Source organism: Hippocampus guttulatus, chromosome 21, assembly GCF_054856545.1.
Source record: "Hippocampus guttulatus isolate MCC_2025c chromosome 21, RoL_Hgut_1.0, whole genome shotgun sequence".
Taxonomy (NCBI): Eukaryota; Metazoa; Chordata; class Actinopteri; order Syngnathiformes; family Syngnathidae; genus Hippocampus; species Hippocampus guttulatus.
The window spans coordinates 3,287,221-3,307,766 of NC_141281.1; the positions used below are offsets into that span (position 1 = coordinate 3,287,221).

The following is a 20,546-nucleotide window of genomic DNA, read 5'->3' on the forward strand; positions in this document are numbered from 1 at the left end:
ATGAAAAAAATAAAATTGCAGGTGAAAAATGAATCCTGCAAAGGGAGAGTGAGAGAGTGAGATGGAGGTGAGGCCAGGAGCGTCTGGTGGTGCAGCGCCGTTCGAGGTTTCATTACACGTTTAGAAATACATCGCAAACACACTTTTTTTTTTTCTCTCTAAATTTCAACCCTGCTGCAGGATGGAGTCAAGTGTGAAGTGGCAGCAAGAGAGAACAAGCGGTTCGTTGCAGGTTTCTCATTACCCCAGCTGCCCAGTTGGACCTTCATCCTATAAAATAATCTGATTTATTTGCAATTTTCCTTTAAGACGCTCGCCGCTTACTCCCAAGATTAACATTCCCCTCTGTTATTAATATCGGACTGTAATTAGGAGCGATGCGTCCTACGCGGTACCGCTCGGTGCCCGGCTGATGACTCCGATTATTGTGCTCCTGTGTCACGAGACGAGGATATTTTAAAAAGAAGGTAAATACTGTGTGGTTTGTATGAAAATACAAGCCCGTAAGTCTCTCCAGGTGTCTTGTGGGGGGTCGGCATAATTCTTTCGTTTGTATTTGTGTGTGCATGTTCCTGTGGTGACAGTGTGATGGTCCCTTCTGATTGATAAGGTGTCTGTGCAGGCTCCAGATTGGTCTGGCTGATTGCTTCTGAGAGCTCCAACTGATTTATAATCAGAGCAGGATGAAGGATTGAGCTGTGGATTGCTTATCTGTTTAGCCCCTATTGCAACCTAAACTGACAAATTATCATGTGGGACACACACACACACACACACACACACCTGCTCATAGAAATGGCATCTGGCTACTCAGCCCATGATCAGTGCAACTAATCAGTGCCGTCATATTTCCATGATGGCCCCCAAAAAGTGCAATCAGGCCCACTTGTTTGCTTGTGAAAATTGAAAGAGGGCAGTGATGGATGGAGGCGCTCAAATATTTGTGAATAGGTGAAAACACAACCACAAGACAATAGATAAAAGACAGCAACCGCATCATCCAGAATACGCCGGGCCCCTGCTTGTCTGATGTCAGATTCTCGTGTGTTTTATTTGTTGCCATGTTTGAGAGGGATTCATCCCTCGAAGGCTTCCCACAATCTGTCTGAATATCAACATTGTCTCACATGTCACTGGACAGCGGCTGTTGGAGGGGGCATTTTTAATCTGGAGCCGAATAGGGGGAGCGGGGTGGGGTGGAGGGGGGGGGGGCAATTACAACCTCATCACTTGATTGACAAAAATGAATTGCTCCTCGGAACAAAGGCTGCGTTGAAAATCATTGTTCTTGCTTTAGTGATTAGGAAAATAGGACAGACAGAACAGGCTGCAATTGGCGTTTTCTTCACCGCTGACTCCGTGTCAGTTCAGCCTGTTCTCACAGCAATTGAATACCATTTTGTATGAATTGCTCTGTAATGTTCCTGTCTGAAAACTCATATTGTTGCCATGAATAATTGAATGTTTAGCACGTTGTTGCTATGGCCGCACGTGTGGTGAAGCCATCAGACTCTCAGTCGGATGTTCTCGGTTTGAATCTGTTTCTTTGTGAATATAAAAAGTCACACCCTTGTTCAAAAGCCAGATTGGGGGGTTAAAAAAAAAAAGCAAGGTCGCGGCGGCAGTTTGCTTCCCACGGTTCGTTGCAAAAAAAGCCTTTTCGCTATTTTGTGGAAAAAGTCAAGAAGCTTATACTGTAACAATGAACACCTTTCATTGTCAGCAAAATCGGCACATGCAAAATGAGTTACGTGAAATCGGGACTTTCAAATGTGAACGTCATAGCGGTTGAAAACGTCAACGGGGAACGTTGAAATGAGGTTCCACTGTAGTTTGGTTGTCTCCTGTATATAAAGGGCAAGACGAGCTTCACTCCGATGCATTTCATCGTGCAACTTTTGCACCCACTGACGTATTTGTTTCCCGGAAGAGGAAGAGACAATTCTACACTGCGAATGCTTTTCTTCAAATACTAAGTGCACAAGTGTGGCATGGATGAGTGTGTGTTTGCATGAAGTGTCCCGCTGGTGAGCTCATTTTTCTCAGAAATCAAATTTAAATGGGTCATCCATCATGAGAATTATGTGACTGGGACACTTGTCTCTGCCCCGCTCAGTGTGTGTGCGTGTGCATGTGCGAGTGCGTGTGCGTGTGAGCGAGTTCAAATGTGCACACAAAAGCGAGGTATAAGGGCAGCGCGTGTGCGTGTGTGAGCCCGCAAGTGTGTCGCTGTGTACGTGTTGCTCGCTTGTCTTTGCCTGCACTATGATTAATGGTTTAACATCGGGTTGTCCAGTCATGCATGTTTCTTGGTTTATCGTTTGATGCTGTCTCCAATTAAAGGTCCATAAGTTGAATGATGGCTTAAGGCCAGCGTCCGTCAATAGGGACCATCAGTGGCCCTCGCGCAGCCTGGATACGGAAGCCGCACATTACTAATATCCTCTTGTTTCAGCACCATCACGCCAACCATGCATGCGAGTACAAGCTTGCATATGTGTGTGTGTGTGTGTGTGTGGCTGTGCATGTGTGCAGGCCAGCACGGTAGACATTATTGATTTAAACTGATCTAATGTGTATTTAAATCTGGTTAAAAGTCTAAAAAGCAAAGGGGTCCTCAAGTGTGGCTGTGATGAAATAACACAACTTTCTGATGATGCTTTACCGACTGGCATTATAGAATGGGAGCCTTGTAATGAGACCCACTCCATCTGAAGCATGAATATGTACATAAGGGTTGCTTTGCGCCATTATTTTGGACGTACAACGGAAAAATCATCTGCTTTCCTCCATTTGCCCCACGATGACACGGCATCAGAAGCAACTGAGGTTTCGTTATCTCGTTCAAGGACACTTTGACATTTTGGTTAGGAGAGAACCACTCTACCACCGCCTCAGTGGCTCTCATGCCATCAGATTGACAAGTGTGGAAAACAACAGTTATCTGATTTGCTTTTTACCACACATCTCCTTCTATTACCCTTGTATTTTTTTCCCTCTCATTGGGCTCAATTATTCAAATGGCTCTCTGCCTCTCCATATTCTTGGGTGAGAAGCCATCATGTAGTTATTGTCTATGTGAGAAGGAAGCTTTTCAAAAACGTTTCTGCAGCTGCTCCTGGTTGCAGGAGGACAAAGCTAATTTCCCTGTCTTTGTATGAATTGGTTTAAAAAAAAAAACTTTTTTTTTTGCTCTGCTTTTAGACTTGTTAGTGTACAAAGAAAAAAGAAAAGTCACCATTCACATAGACAGAAGACCTCATGGACACCATATGCAGCAGTCTGGCTCACACAGCAGCAAAAACATTTTATTTTGACCGTGTTCAGTCTTGCGTGTGCTGATAATGATCTAGACCTGCATAGTATCCAGTCGGACACACAGGCAGCAAATGAAAAAGAAAAATATGACGGTAGCAATAAGTCAGATCATTTTTCCTTTACATGTAGGCCGCTCTTCCCTGTCATGGCTGTGAGGATAAATGGAACCGTGGCGAGCTAGAAATTAAAAACAAGAGCCAATTTAATATGCAGCAGTAGCTGAAGGCGCACGAGGGATGGCACGAGTAGTTGGCCAACTTTATGGGCAAGGGGGGGCAGGTGCGAGGGCGATAAATATGAGGTAATTAATCAGCGCTATCATCTCCATGGGAGTTTAGCTAACTGACCTCAGTGCTTTAGGCTAGGGACCTGCTCCCGTAACAGCTGCCATTACCAAAGCAAACTTGCACGCACGCACAAGACGAATCGGGCATCGCGCATTTTGCGAACATCAGCTCTCACTAAGGCTTAAACACGTGGAAACAAACATGATCTGCCGTATGAAATGTGCGATGAAGCGATACCACAAATCTGTTTTCAGGAGCGCACCTGTGTGGGTTTATTTAGAATACAACAAAGATTAATCCATGGCAAGCATTACGAAAAACATGGAGGGGCGATGCAATTTGAATGAAAACAAAGTAAAATACATGGAACAAGAAAACGAGTCCAAAAAAACAACCCCAAATGTACTGTGCCTTACTCAGACAAAAACTTCACAGTTGCCGTGAAGGAAACGGAGCAGACGGAATTGAAATCGATAGATGGCTTCTATTTTACACAACGTATCAAATATTTTTGGAGCCATGACTCGTAGAAATGTTTCAAGCAATCAACGTCATCGTTTCACAGTGCTTTGCTTCTATCCTTGTGAAGCCTAGTGAGTGGTACTTTGTATTCCAAGGTGCTCGGTTGGGGCCCACTGATGCACTCGCTCTCCACAAACAAAAACGCCGCCGCTTGATCTGCATATCATTACGGTTTGGGTCAAATGACGCGGATTTCCCAAGATACGCATCGGAGTCAAATGGAACGTGTAGCCCCGAAACACCTGTCTGATTGTTCTCTCTTTGAGGAGGACGCAGCTGTGAAACTGGCACCCGCTTAATTGAATTAGCCCTGTTAATGTATTCACACCGGCTGCCAAAAAAAAAAGTCATTAAACGAGCTTGTTAGCCAAATTAGTTAATGAATTGTCTGAACAGCAGCCGCCCTTCAAAGGGCTGCGTCTTCATTATCTGATGACTGTGATCCTGGAATGAGGGCTGAGAAGGCCCTTCAGCCAGACTCTTTGTGTTTTTGTGCCCGTTGTGCGCGTGTCCTCAAATGTCACACACACCCTCAGAAATGCCGTACGTCGTCGCATACATGCGGATCCTTGAGCGGTGGCCAGTGTCCGTGTGCGTCGTGAACTCGCAGGTAGACGGAGCAGCCCTCCCTTCCACTTTCTAATCTGTCTTTTATTAGAAGTTAATATCTCACCTTCTCCTTCTCACTTCGCACTCCCACCTGCTTAGAAATGGCCCCGCTCCATCTTTTTAATTCAATTATATGAACCACCCTCTCTCTCACTCTGCACCCGTAAGTGTCTTTGCCTCTCTCGAGCCCATTCCCACCCCCACTCTCATTTCTTTGTCCTCAAATGTTCCATTTCTTTGGGTAATCCTAGATGGAAGATAGACGTCGGCCAATCAAGGATTTGCGCAAGCCGCTCCCTCCTTTGCACAAAAACATGATCAAGGAGAAGGGACTAAAAGGAGCAAGCTGGGAGAAGGGGTGAATATAGTTGTGGGAGACTGCATGAGTTGAGTAGGTGGCGAGGGGGGGGGCGGACCCGGGGGGCCAATTTTGATTGCTAAAGTAATGAGACTTGATCAGATTGGGGTTTCTCTCTCAAAGGGGGGTTCTTGCTAATAGGAACCTCCAAATCTTAAGTACTCATATAAAATCAAATCACAAATCTGGTATTCTTCCCACGAAGGTCCGCAACTCCTCCGATGGAGAATTAAGATCTCCACAGCCCACATGGGAACATTGAATCATTTCCTATCGAGGATTTTGCCACGTATAAATAATATAAGCGTTTTGCAGAGTCACTGCTGTGAAGACTTTAATTTATTTTGACATTGCTATCGTTGGCTGTTTTTGCCTTTTTTGTGATGAAGCATCGGCGGCACTCATTCAACAGTTGAAGTTGATCATTTTTTGCTCCAGCCATCCAAATGATCGGTTTGGGTTTGCAATTTCGAATGCACTCGTATTACATCCTGCCCATAAGATACATGCAATATACATCAAAAATAAAAATTTGGATCCCAATAGACAACTTTTAGGCACTTGATTAAAATGACATTGCAATGAAATTCACACTTTACTGTCCCACTTCCATTTTATTTTATTCCCCAATCGCCCTACTAAATTGGTTGGAGTATGCTGACGAGTCCGTTTAATTCAGCTTTGTATCATCTACTGCCTCATTTCTAATAATGTTACCAGCCATTAGCCACGCGCTAAATGAGTTAACTGCATAAAAGACCATTAGCTCAATGTTACAGCAAGTCGGATGATGATGGACTGTACAGTATATGTACAGCGCCGTACTGAAGGAACATTGCTCTGACGGAGCTGTGGATGGGCTGGGACAGTGCCAAGACCAGAACCGCAAGAGCCGATAGCAAATAATCGTATGACGCACATGCTGAGGAAGCCGGTCACTGAAAGGTACCGCGTCTTGATGCTGCCATGTGTTCTTTCGCTTTGTTTTGGCCATGAGCATAAAAGTAGCAGTGTGTGTGTGTATGTGTGTGTGTGTGTGTGTGTGTGTGTGTGTGTGTGTGTGTGTGTGTGTGTGTAATGTGCATGTCGTGCATATGTAAATGTGTTTGCATGTGTGTCTTGACTGTCTGCGGTGGCTCCCCGCTAATCTAACACAGAGCCCATTGAACACAGAACTAATGAATAGGGGCTTTGGATTTGGCAGGAGGTTCTGAACCACAGGCCCGAACGTGCGCATGCACGGGGTGAGGAGTTCAGCGTCTGTCTGCTTCCTCGCCATAGTTTGTCTCTTTCCGCCAATAATGCCTCCGTCATGACAGACGGTGCACGCCATGTCACTTCGGTGATGTTTTTATTGTTTCTTTTCGGATTCAAGGGTGGGATGGGTTTGGTTTTTCGAACAGTCTTTGCCAGATAAAGTTTCTTGCTTTTCAAATTGCCTCAGATGCCTTTGTGAATAACATTTAAGAGAGCAAGCTAAAGAGCAAGCTTAACCCGGTTACTTAATAAGAAAAAGAAAAAGCTTGTTGGGGCATTAACATTGCATTGTTGAAGAGAGCAAGCCATTTTTTTTCCAACCCCATTTTAACCTGTTACGCACGTAACTGAGATGCTTTTGTACGCACACAAGTGGGAACGCTTTCACAGACCAACGGAAATCATTTCACACGTCATAATGAAACACGGCAATCGATATTGGACGGCCTTCGTGTACAGTTTTGAAATATGTTTCAGTAGTATTTACGATAGCCTTTCAGTAGTGTGTGACAGCATTCTACTACTGCATAAACATGTTTCAGTAGTGTGCTAAAATATTTCAGTAGCGTGTAAGAGAGCCTTTAGTTACGTATGAGAGAGGCAATGCTGAATGATCTCCCTGAGGGGCCCTTCATACATTGCTCTCTGTCTTTGCTTTAGCTTAAAAAGAGCGACGCAAACGTAAAGCAGCTGGAAGAAACCACCGTTTCCTTACGGGCCACGCAGGACTCGCTGAGGAGAACGTTGGCGCTGGAGGAGGAACGCACACAAGGGCTGCTTGAAGACAATGCGCATCTTGAAGACAGCCTGGCCGCGCTGCAGAGCCAAGTAGGTCACCGAAACGAAAAGAGAAGGTGCGTTGCGCTGAAATAAGAAACAGATTCAAATGACATTATCTAAATGAAATCCAGTCAGGTGCATCTGGGAATTCTCTTTATTATTTTTTTTAACTTCCTTTTCACTTAATCGTGCCTTCTCCAGCCCCTCCTCCCCCTCCTGCTTCCTCTCGCCATATTTAATAACCTTTTGCCGCCATCTTCGCTCCACAGAGGCTATGCTAGTTGTACTATAAGAAATCAGGCTCCTGTCACTGAGGTATGAAGTAGATTTGTTTCTTACTTTTGTGTTTGTTCCCCCCCCCCCCCCCTTGCAAAATCAGTGTGTCTCGCCTCCTACTTCCCTTTTTATTTTGGTCCACTGTGGCCCTCATCCCAGAGAGAACCAGAAGTAATGAATGGCAACATTAAAGCATCATACACATGATAAATGGAATGGCCTCTACAATTTTACCTCCCCCCTTTTATTCTTCTGCCTTACCCAAAATTATTTCTTCTACCTACACTGGTCCCTTCACATACACTGTATATTATTTTTAAGACTCGAATAAGCATTTACTGTATGCTGTTGATCACTCATCCTTTACCATTTTTTTTATAGCAGCTTTGCACATGGCATGCAAGCTTAAGGGGCCATTTGCAATTTATTGTCAGTCTAAACTGGACACTAGTACATGAATAATATGAGCTATGAAAAAACAACAGATTTTTTTAAACATGGTTTCTATACACAAACAAAATACAATAAACACTGCGTGCGAAGGAAAATGGCTCATCAGAGATGTGCCCGACAAGAAGACAGAAGAAACGGGATTCTTTTACTCAGAAATACTTTTGGTGCCGTTTACATGTATTTCGTCTGCAAAACGAAAATGTCGCACATTGAAATGACAAATTTGATCCCAAAAGAAAAACATACATTTAATAAATGAGAAGGATGACCACTTCAGCAACAGGAATACGTCGTGTATTTTACACGGTTTAGCTGCAGTGCGATCGCTACTTTAGTCTCACGACTTTACGGTTTGTCGACTTGCGCTTTTATCGGTCCACAGTCAAAGCAGGAACCGGCGGCTTCCCCGGCCTGACACAATGCCTTTATGATCTTCCTTTCCACCGCTATGGAGACGGAGCAGACAGCCGTGCGGCAAGCATGGCGGAATGAGACTTTCATCTCGGTCCTCCCGTAGCCGTAACCGTTCCGTCGCTCATTGTGCGCCTCTCCTTGTTTGGATCACCCTCTTTGCGGCTGGCTGCCGGCTGCACTCGGAGCATTTTGGAAGTGCTTCAAAAGCACACAGCTGAACCGAGTGTCTTTATCTGTGGCCGCCCTCAGTTTCAGACCAGCGAGTGCGCGGTGAGCGACATTGGCGGAACCCGGCATAGGGCCCGTGCCGGCCCGGAGGCAGAGAGGCAGATTCCGGAACACGCCGGCAGAGAGGTGGCGTGTCTGCGGCGGCAACGCACAAATGTGAGCTGCGCCGTTCAAAAGAAGGTAATGACTTGGATTTAAATGTGACATGCTTTGCTTGTGTAACTCGACCTTTTGAGCCCAACGGTTCAACGAGACAAGGGTTGACGTTATCGTTCTTGGTCGTGTAATGTTGATGCTGGTTTGAAGTTGTTAACAAGGTTTGAGGTCTTCAATGGAGTTGATAATGTCACCGTGAAAAGACTTTGGCCGCAAATTACAAAAAAACAAAAGCGTCCAAGTTCTGCAGGATTCACTTGAAATGTAATATTCACTTGAATGTAATCAACTGTCTTTTGTCACAGTGGGACTGATAAGAGAAGGTCGCACAGGTGTCATTCAATATTTAATTTTCCAACGGAATACTGACTCACATTGTCTATTTCCAAAGTGGAGTTGATAATAAGATGCTCCATCATGGCGAAGGGATGTACTGATATTTTGAGCCTTATTGAGAAAAAAAAAAAAAAAAGACAAAATAAAAATTTTCTATCCTTCTAATTTTTATCCTGAGGCACTTTTTGGACCTTTTCATTCTGTCCTCCTTTTGCAAAAGAACAAGAGTAAATTCTTGATACTTTCTTTAACCTGCTAGTGTGTTGTCACGTTTCTTACCCACCCCCCGCTCCACACACACACACACACACACAGTGTACCCATGTGTGCACGCACAGTAAGATGTGCCCTTCACGTTTCGATTGTTAAACCAAAGGATGGACCATTACCTTCAGTCCAGGCATCCTGTTTCTCCTCCACATCTGGACCTGCTTAATGCACAAAACTGCTGTTTCTCTGATCTCTCCATACCACGTCACACGCCTTCTTCATTCCATTTCTTTTTTTTTGTACAGACAGTGGTCACGATGGCAAAACTGTCGGGTTTTCCACTTCATGTTGAAAAGCTTGCAGAGCTACAATTCCAATCAACACTCAAAAAGGCGTCAGAATGAGCATGGTGATGGGACATAAGAGCCACCGTTGAAGTTCTGTTCGGGTCTTCAAGGCTGGACTCGCTCTTGCTCGCAATGATTATATTCCTCAGAATCGCTGCAACCGTTTCCTCTCGCTCTCATGCCATTTTTTATTTTTATTTTTTGCTCATTTCTTTTCTTGCCTTGACACTTTTCCCTTTCATCCCCGTCACCGCCCGTACCTCCAACCGTACAAATATTATTACACCCCCTCCTGTCGTCCTCCACCCCACCTTATTTTTTTTTCTTCTACTTCCTTCTCTTTATCTTGTCATTGCCTGTCAGTAGGGATTCCGTCTGTGCTGAGTGTTGTGCGCGTGTATACGTGCAAACACACTGAGACCGAGATACACTTAAGAGCTCATTGATTTAAAAATACCTTCGATATCGGCGGTCCCCTCCCGCCGATTCGTTCAGGAGCTTATCACGCGCGTCGACATGCACACGCAGAGATATGCATAAAGCCAAGCTCTCTTACTCCAAAGTTTCTCCTTAAACTTTGTGATTGACCTAGTTAGCGTGTCATTTTGACAAGGTGTCTGTTTTGACACGACGTTCTACGCTGTTTATCAACATTCATTCTGCCTATCACACGCTCACGTCGGGAATTGGCACACGCGCTCCTCAAAGGTAAATGACGCTCGGATTGAAGATTTGTCAAGATTTGCCGTTAGGGTGCTCTAAGGCCACGTACCGTGGACTGTAAATGCGCCGGTCATCGTTTCATTTGCTCATTGGGCTGCCATTGTACAGAATGTTACAAACCACTGCAGTTTCCGGGAAGTAAGTTGTGGTTAAAATGATGTATATGATGCTGAATGGATGTTGTCCCCCCAACCCACCCCCTTGCAATAATGGTGGTTTAGTGTATCGCAAAGAGCCTGGTTGCTGACTTCTCAAGGTGAGAGGTCAAAGAGCCAAGTTGACTCCATCAATTCCCTTGGACAGTTACAAATGAGCCCTCAATTCTAGTCAAAACAAGCCCTGGATCACTCCCAACCAGCGGGAGATGGAAAATGGAAGGCAGCGGTTGGCTCCATTTATCACCAAGAATCGTTTTGAAAGTTTACATTTAACGTTTAAAATGTCAAACGTACACACGGACTAAACCTGACTTGTTTTGTTCTGTTTGGATTTAGTTTTAGGTCCATTTTAGATGTGTGCTGTTTTATCATTTCTGCATCTATTCAATTTAGCCTTTTTCTTCTCAGAGCTTGAAGATCTTTTGAAAAATAGGTGGGATTAAGCATGCATTTTAAAAATACACGAATGAAAAAAATGTTTGCAATGCATTGCTGCAGGTATTTGATTGCCCCCGGACACATGACTTTGATCTTGCCGACTACTAAATTGGCTTTTAGGGGACCCCCACCCCCCCCCCCCCCGCCCTCTCCCAAGACAGTTTTTTTTTTTGGGGGGGGTGGCCCCATCAACAGGGATGAAGGGACTCATATGCTCCCACACACCTGGGACACATTGCTCAGCGGCGGCGGGGCGTTGGAGCGCAGCCGTGACTGGGTCGGGGAGCCTTCTTTTCAAGGTTTCCCCACCCGGTCGGCTGTTTTTAAGCCACCTCACCAGGAAGTAGTGACAGCTCAGATGAAGGCTGAAGCGACAGCCGAAACTGTCAGCCGGGTAGGAGTTTTTCTCTTTCCAAAAAAAAAAAAAAGTCATTATCTGGGGGAAAGAAAGAAACCTTTAAACCAATCTTGATAACATGAAGACTAGTAAACTCAGTTAGATGAAATAAAAAATGGATTATGTTTCCCAGCAAAGTCAAGGGGACGCAACCGTGCACCGACGCACACTTACTGGACACACGGGCGGTGTCCTTCAGTCAAAGTGGGTAATCGGGGAGCTCACCAAGGAAACGGACATAAAGAAAGCAGTTGTCAGCAACGCCGCGTTTCGAGAGAAGCGTCAACACCGGTTTTCACTGCATAGATTGTCTTCTGCACACCACTGCGCTGATGTGAAAAGACAAGTTCAATAGCATGAATATTTGATCTCAGATTGTGCACACAGCTGTGTTCCCCTTTACTTTGACGATGTGGAACCCGAGGAAATTAGGATTTTTTTTTTCTTTTCCTCCCTTTCCAGTTTCAATAAAGAAAAGGCGGTAAAGATTTACGCTTGTTAGGGAACTGGGTGATACTAAGAAAAAGGCTCACTGACTACGTATTAGGAAAGGGTCAAGGCCGACCGACCAGGTTTTATCTTCTTCTTGCGATAAATCAAATGGAAAGATAAAGACATTCGGTTGACACTTTATTTGGCAAGTCCGTACTGTCTGCTGATTCAATATATGCATCATTTTATTTTATGAGCCTCTCTAACTTCATCATTTTGTTGTTGTTTTCACAAAATGGTTTTAGATGGTGGACACGTGCCGAGTGAATTGCAAATGAGTTTTTATTTGTTTATTTGTGTATAGATTTTTTATGTACACTGACAAAAATGGTGTGTTGTATTCACTCCATTTTAGTTCTTCAAGAGTTTGCACAAAATAAAACCATCTGGATCCAGATGTTTTTTTGAACTGATATGTAGTCTGCTCAAAAGTATGTCCTGTATCTGGATCCAGATGATTTTATTTTGTGCAACCACTTGGCAAAATAAAATGGAGTCATTTCAACAAGAACGTTTTCCAGTGTCGTGATTTATCAGTTTGTTTGTTTTACTTCTTGCTGATCCAGGCGAAGGCTTTGGCGATGCTTTTTAAGGAGCCGGAGGAGAACGATCCGAGAGCCAAGATGGAGGGCGCCAACGGCCAGCATGTTCGCCTTATTGACGCCAAAGACACACCGGAGGCCAACTCTGCCATGTGCCGAGAAGAACGACGTGCTTGCCACTCAGAGGTGCACGTCTCACTTCTCTCTGTGTGGACATATTCTCTTTCTATATGTGGCCAAATGCATTTGATAAAATGGCATCCAAATGGTGATTGACTTTTGACCAAAAATTTGACAAAAAAGCACAAAGTACTTTTTGCCGTGATTCTTTTTTTCCCCCCATGAACGTCGGGCTGCGAAGGTCACAGTTTGTTTCCCGAAAGCACCGGCTTTCTGATTATGGTCACAGGACAGCCGTGGGTTTTCCCATTAAGCCCCCGCGAAAAGGTCTTTCATCCAGCAACGGCGAGAGATACTTCAGTCACCTGTTACAAGAAGTGGAGAGACACAATTTTAGAAGCATATGGTAACACCGCGCATGATATCGTATGTGCTCTGAATCACACTCTCACTGTGCACCTTGAGCCGACTAAATAAATCCAAAAGCCGCACACTCAAAAGTTTCCTGATTTTTATGTAATTTTTTTTAAAGTTAGGGGTGCACTTTGTCTTCCTTCCTCCCTTCCGTCACGCGTGCAGGTTTTCTGCTCGGATGCGCCCAGGCTTGATTTGAAGTGGGACCGAGCAAATCCACGGTTAAACCAAGCCGCGACGGTCCTCTGCAATCTTAACTAGTTGGCTGTCATTAGCTGTAAACCGGCAGGTTCTCATCCAGATTACAGCGGGATTAACATGGATGAACTCAAGATGAGTGTTCTCGAGCCGGTTTAACTTTCTCAACCTCTCCCCTCGAGAGGTGAGCTGCGGCGGGATTCCCGGCGCTCCACCAGGATTAAGCCCGCTTTCACCTCCTGGGTTCTCTTCTGTCATGATGACAGGGGTGACTTTAGAGTGGCACTTTGGGTCATGTCCTAATTGCATTTTCAGCGACTCTGTATGATCCCTTGAGCCCACTCGTCCACTCGATCAACATTTCGCCTTCCCACGTCATTACCGAACCAAGGTGTGTTCTCATCTGCATGCATGTATCCATTTGCTTTCAGTTAGCGACACCAGAGAAGGAGTTAGAAGAGCGGCAGGTGGATCTGGATCCCCTCCGTTGGCGGCTGAAAGAAGCCCGAGAGGAATTAAAAGGAGCCTGCTTGCAAGCGGAGGAGCAGAAAGAAACGGCTGCGATTTTCAAACACAAATACGCCGCCGCAATGGAGAAGGTTCACCGAGTGCAAGGGCAGGTGAAACATTTGGCTGAGGAGCTTCAATATTCCCAGCGACAGGTGGGAGATGCCTGATTGGTTTGCGTCGTTCCAGTCGTGCCTTTTGTTTTTCACCAAACGACTCGCGCCTTCTAATTGGCAGCTCAGCGAGTCCCAACAAGCGACCCGTGTCGTGGCCGGAGAACTGTCGGAGCTGAAGAGGCGTCACCAGGACAAGGTGGGCCAATGGGAGAGCTCGCAAGAGGCCCTCCACCAATTGACGGACGAGCTCCAGATGGCTCAAAATCTGCTCACCGCGAGCCAGCAAACGGTGGCTCACTTGAGACGCCTTGTGCGCAGCCTGCAAGGGCAAGTCGACGCACTCAAGCGGCAGGTGAGGTCATGCCAGCCTCGCGTAGCTTCATACAAGTCATTTATTGATTATGTTTTAGTCGGCGGTTTGAGTATGTACCCCAGAGGTGGGCAAACTACAGCCCGCGGGCCGAATCCGGCCCGTTGGTCTTTTTAATCCGGCCCGCCGAAGGTCGGTCTACAATTAAGGTTCGATGTGAATGATTGCATTCATTTCAATTGGACTTGTAATGACAGGCATTTCACCGCCAGGTGGTGCATTGACTTGAAGTTGCAGAACACAGGGAGGGGGGGGGCGGGATCTTTTCGACCACCTAGGACCTCTGTATCGCTCTACTTCTACTGGTCTGATCACAACCCATCTGCAGAAATGCACAGGCTAAAATAGGTCATCAACACCACTGTCGTCATTTTAAAAAAGTATATTAATACAGTACGTTCATGCTTTTGTTCTGTTGATGTTTGATATGGACTGTCAACAAATGCAGTTTTTTTTTTTTATTGTACCATAGCTCGTGCTGACCTGGCCCTTCTGTCAAATTTTAAAAGTCAATGCGACCCCCGAGCCAAAAAGTTTGCCCACCCCTGATGTACCCCCATCCCCTTTAATTTAGGTCAGTCATCCCATTTTGTGAAGGGCGGCACAGCGTACAACTGGTTAGCATGCACTCGAACGCTGCACCTCTGCACTGTGAGTGCGACGTGCTGACCAGTTGTCCACCGTGCCGTGCTGCCTCATTTACTCTACATTTGTGTGAAAATGTACTGTCAGTGTCCCGTATTTGTCTCCCATGCTTCAAACATGATGCACCACCTGCACAGCGTGCGAGCGCTGGCACGTGCCACATCATCTTTAACCCACTCTTTTTCCCTTTTTTTTTTTTTTTAATATAACGACGTCAGGCAACAGATGAATCATCTTTATTACGGAGAAATTTAATTTGGATGAACTTAACTGCTGCTGCCAAGGTCATACGGGAAGAATGTCATTTTAATCCAATCAACTTTAATCTGTTGGTTATAAAAGAGTTAGGCCGCTGAAGAATGACGCTATCTCAGTGCCTTTATTACGCCGGCTAATGACTTTGATTGTGAGGCGCCTACCAAGAGGTTCGGAGCTCTTCTGGACGTCTCTACTTCTATTCTCTCCACTGTGGTTGACGCAGCATGCCCTTTTGTCAGGGCCCAAAATAGATGTGAAAAGCGAACTACAGTTCAACAACAACAACAAAAAAATCTGAATTTCAAAAGATTCCTCTGAAGTGGTATAAGAAAATGTATATTTTGATGAAAAGAAAGCCCGCAATTAGAATATCACCTGCTGTTTAGGTTATTTTGTAGACCCATATTTACAGAATCCAAACCCAAGAAGACATCTTTGAAAAGTTGTTTGTTATCAGGCACGAGCCACTTATGCAGTTGTTCATGCGCAGATGCTTTTGCCTCATGATAATCATAAAGCAAAGAGAAGATTGGAAAACCCTTATTTGTCTTTCAATGGGAGAAATTACCAATTTACAGCAGCAGAATTATGAAGGGGAGAAAGAAGAAGACAAAAGTACATAAATAAATCCATCCATCCATCCATCCATTTTCCGAACCGCTTGATCCTCACTAGGGTCGCGGGGGGTGCTGGAGCCTATCCCAGCCATCTCCGGGCAGTAGGCGGGGGACACCCTGAATCAGTTGCCAGCCAATCGCAGGGCACACAGAGACGAACAACCATCCACGCCCACACTCACACCTAGGGACAATTTAGAGTGTCCAATCAGCCTGACATGCATGTTTTTGGAATGTGGGAGGAAACCGGAGCACCCGGAGAAAACCCACGCAGGCCCGGGGAGAACATGCAAACTCCACACAGGGAGGCCGGAGCTGGAATCGAACCCGGTACCTCTGCACTGTGAAGCCGACGTGCTAACCACTGGACTACCGGGCCGCCCTACATAAATAAATGTAAATATAAAATAGACATCATAGCATATTAAAAGTAATGGGGGAGTGGGAAAGATGTCTCACGTGGAACCGATCTTGTTCAAACCAAGTTAATTCAGCGGATTTTTATTTCCCGGCTACACAGGGTATGCTTAATCCCGATAAAAAAACAGACACATGATTGAAAATGTTTCCCTTTGTGAATCTTCCATTTCTGCTCCAACTGAAGAGCGATGCAACCAAAGACATTTGCAAGGGTAACGAAAGACCACTTCTAAGTGCAGCGATAAGCAACTCTTTGACACATGTTGGGAACGACTTTTCCTCCCGTCTTTATCTCTGCTCTCCTCTGCATGTAGAGAGTCGTGTTGGAGTGTGACCTGCGACTCTATCGGCAGAGTCACTCTCACGCCAACGAGGACTACCTGAGCCTGCAAGGGAACGAGCAGAAGCTGCAGGGGGTGAGGCCGCCGATTGCCCTTATCATCTGCGTGAAATAATACAGAGTCCGTGGTTTTGTGAGATTCCAAAATGGACGCATGTGCACATCCCCCTGTAGGTTGCGGCCGAGCTTGACAGTGACAAATATAGTGACGCGCTCACCTTTTGTATGCGTGTGTGTGTGTGGTCTGTGTGCGCGCGTGTGTGGGTTTTAGCGCTGCAGCGAGCAGGCGGAGCGACTTGTGGAGTGTGAAAAGGTTATTCTACAGATGAAATCAGAGCTGGAGAGACAGTAATAATGGCATCTCTATGAAAACTCTTGGCTGATCCCCAGTTCTGTCCTTGTCCTTCTTCTCATGCCCTTCCCATTCGCCCTCTGCTGCTTGGCCCCTACATCCCACCCCCACCCCTTTGCTGCTTCCGCTTCTAGACCAAATGGCATCACGTAGGACTTGATGAAACATGCTAAACTTCACATCATCTCGTCAAAGCTTTTCATTCTGCGAGGCCGTTCCATGGTTTCATCTTTCAATTGGGTATGGGACTTGGAGAGCCATTTGAGGCTCACGGTGCGTTTGCCCTGCTTTCCTCAGAAACCAAGAGCAGGGCAGTCCGAAGCAAAGTCTTGTCACGTGCTGCCGTGCACACCTAAGCCGGCGTGGACAATGGGAACAGGAAGTGACGCGGCTGAAACAGGAACTTGCACACTTGGAGCGTGAGCTTGCTGACAGCCCAAAGGTATTTCTGCTGATGGAAACCCAATCGTATCAAAAAGTGCTTCTTTTTGGGACTGTTTACTGCCGATTCTGATGTGAAATTTGACATTTTGGTCCACACTATTCTAGCTAGCAAACTATGCTCAAGTTTTGCATTTTCTTTCGGAAATCCACATTTGAAACGAAAATGTTTCTTTTAAATACAGCAGTGAGGCAGTGAGGGAAACATGAATAAAACACTTCGACGCACCCACTGTACACACTCAACTCAGCAATCATGTAAGTGTCCCATACTTGCCTGCCAGAAACAAATTGTCTCGCTATTAATTAAAGCGCCAAACAGTGTCGAAGCCGATGAAATTGACTTCAATTACAAGCTCGATGTCCGCGTTTACTCAAACCGCGCGGCAGTTGTGTTTGCGGTTACGGCTTATTTTGCGAATCCGATCAATGACGCCATTGTCAGATCGCGCCAATTATGACATTACAGTCGATCAGCTATTTTGCAGGAAATGCCAAATATCAATCGATTTCAATGCACTCGATCAGATCGATGGAAAGTCAAAAATATACACCTGCTGTGTATGAAGAACACAAAAAAAGTGATTCAGTTTGAAAAATCATACGACGGCATCTTAGATGAATCCATCCAAAGTAGACGGTTCAACTGAACAAGTGCCGCACTCGAGAACCTGATCGCTATCAAGAGTGAGTAAAAGGAAGACGCTTTCAAGTGTCCAGGAATATCTGTGCAGGAAATCACCCGTCGTCTTATCATGAGCATGAACGTACACAGTTTTTAAATAGGAAAGGTTTAGTCGGAATATTACAGGAAATCTAATTTTCCGTCCATTCTTGGACTCCAGGAAAAAAAACAAATCAGCCCCCCACCCCTCCTCCAAAAGAAAAATAAATCTGTCAATAAAAATGTGCCTTAGTCTCCCTTAATGGGGGAGAATTACTTGTATGTCTGAGATTAAAATGCTCTTTGAGTGCAACTTTGCCATCCTATCGAAATATGTCAAAGATCTACGATAAACAACCGTTGCGCTTACATTAGTGAAAGGTGAAACGGACCACAAAACAATGAGGTGTCACTCTAAAAAAAAAAAAAAACACACAAAAAAACTCTTTGCACTCGGAACAGTTTCCACTATGCAATAGACCAGAACATCGAACTTATTTATGATAAAATATGAACGTATTCAAACTTTTCAATGAATGCATTAAACTCAGGGAAATATGACTGTCTCTTCCCAGAAGCTGAAGGGCCCTCACAGAGCGAAGCCGAGTCTGAGCACTGAAGTCAGACAGCTGAGTCAAGAGCTTGAGGCGCTGCGCCGCAAACATCGGACAACAGGTAGCAGTGTCACAATGCCACTCTATGATGTTTTTCCATCGGGTGTGTGTGTACACATGTTTTGCTATTCAGCAGTGGATGTAGGACTACTGTACCCTCAACACAATGCTTCTCAGTGTGCCTTTGCTGTTGGACAAGATCACTCCAATCCGACTTTGATTTGTAGGGCACTTTTAAAACAATACAGTTAACCAAAGTGCTGCACACGGCAGTGGAATTAACTGTTAAGAACAACAAAAATAACAGTTGCAACAATGAAAAAATATAAGACGTCAATAAGCATTTTAAACAGGAAGTGAAGCGGCGAGTCTGCGGTTGCAGTGGAAGCTCGTTCCACAATTTTGGGGCAGCAACTGAAAAGGTGCAGTCCCCTTGGGGTTTTCTCTTTGCCATCAGAACAGCCAGCAATCACTGATCAGTCAAACTCAGGGAGCGTACGGGGGTGTTGGGCTGGGCTGCAGCAGGTTGGGCGGGTGCAGTGGGACAAGACCATGGAGCCATTTGAATATTTTGACAAACATTATGGAAATGAACCGGGAGAGCCATGACCTCAAAGTCTCGTGCTTTGTTTTGTTTTTTGTTTGTGTGCGTGTGTGTGTGTGTGTTTTGGTGCCGGTTAAAAGCCGCGTCGCAGCATTCTGAACCAGCCGCACTCGGGCAAATGACGTCATCAGGTGCACCGCGTTGTCGTCTCAAAGATTTGTGATAGAAGCATGAATTCAAATCTTAAAGAAAAGGTTTTGCTTTTGGTCAGTCGACTGGACAATGCGCAATTTCATCAGTCGGCTACAACAAGCTTGTACACAAATTAGACCCTCAAAAAAAAAACAGCAAATCAAATTAATCATTTACATACAGAGAACAGAACGCTATGTAGAGTCAATACATTTATTGATTCAATACAAGCAGATACCGTTTTAATTGCCTATTGTTTCAAAGAATGCTTGATGGAAAAAAAATACACACTTGAACTCATTAGCAAATGCAACAAAGCATGGCGTCCTTCCCACAAACGTACTTTTACATAGATGAAATTAATTCAATACACTCGTAAGCAGACGTATTGACGTTGCTCTGCCATTTCCCTTCGCATCATTGAAGATATTGTATAATAGTCAAATATTTTCACCTGCCTTTTGTCAGGAGGTTGTGTGCATCAAATGTAGCCTCATATTTCTTAGTGTGCGTATCAAAATATATGCCGCGAGATAAAGTATAAAGTCACTGGCCACCTAATTCGGTACATGGGTGGAATAGAAACAAACGGGGTGGTCTTGGCCTTGCAGGAGATGCAGGGGATGTCGCCCTATGTCCAGCCATGCTGTCCTCGTCGGCTAGCCATTTGGGCAGCTGACGCCTTTTATTTTTTGGAATATGGAAGGGAGGGCGTTCCGCTGACGTAGGGCTGGGCGTTATTGCCGGATGAGTGTGTCTTATCAGTCGAGATTGACACGTGTTGAATCTGAATTTTATTTTGGGGTTTTTGCGCTTCCAAATTAGGTCTCGGTGGAAAAAGGCTAAATTCATGTGATTTCTGCCCACCCCCGCTGAAATTTGGGGCCTCGTGGCCCATCAGAATCCCACTGCACGCAATGGAAACCACGTGGTGGTGTTCTGCTTTGTGCTGCTGAAACTCCCTGCTGCTTGCTCCCTCCATTGCTTATTTCAAATTAGCCGGCAGGGCTACAACCGTGAGATTTGGTTGCAAGATGTCTGCACGCAAAACCACAAACACACACACACGCGCGCACGCACACGCGCGCACTGTGGCGAGAGGTTTTACTTAATGGCTTCTTTAGCGCATGGTAATGATGTGCGCGTGTGCGCATGCATTGCAATGGCCTTTGTAGTCGCGTGTCATGGCAGGAATGGCGACGTCTGGGTTTTTCTCCGGGCACAGAAATGTCTCATTAAGAATTAACGTACACATTTTCGGTCATGCCAGGCAAACGTCTTTTTGGTGCGCGCACATGCACGAAAAATAACAGCCTGCCCTCCCCACTCCCCCCCGTCTCCCACTGCTTTAATTAGCACATGCACGCTTGCTCTCAGAGGTACAAACACACACATCGGCACAATCACCTATTGTGCGCTGGGAGATGAATCTG

At 45.3% G+C, this 20,546-nt stretch overlaps 1 protein-coding gene across 1 annotated transcript in view; it reads left to right on the top strand.

The window, feature by feature from the left end:
- The window catches only part of LOC147186733 (uncharacterized), a 66,894-nt gene that overhangs the window by 24,786 nt on the left and 21,562 nt on the right, over positions 1-20,546 (top strand). The window contains exons 4-12 of the mRNA XM_086102094.1: positions 7,012-7,179; positions 8,524-8,682; positions 12,326-12,487; positions 13,465-13,695; positions 13,778-14,008; positions 16,281-16,382; positions 16,578-16,654; positions 16,956-17,100; positions 18,339-18,438. Coding sequence (XP_085958220.1) covers positions 7,012-7,179; positions 8,524-8,682; positions 12,326-12,487; positions 13,465-13,695; positions 13,778-14,008; positions 16,281-16,382; positions 16,578-16,654; positions 16,956-17,100; positions 18,339-18,438 — 1,375 coding nt within the window. The remainder of the gene's footprint in view (positions 1-7,011; positions 7,180-8,523; positions 8,683-12,325; positions 12,488-13,464; positions 13,696-13,777; positions 14,009-16,280; positions 16,383-16,577; positions 16,655-16,955; positions 17,101-18,338; positions 18,439-20,546) is intronic.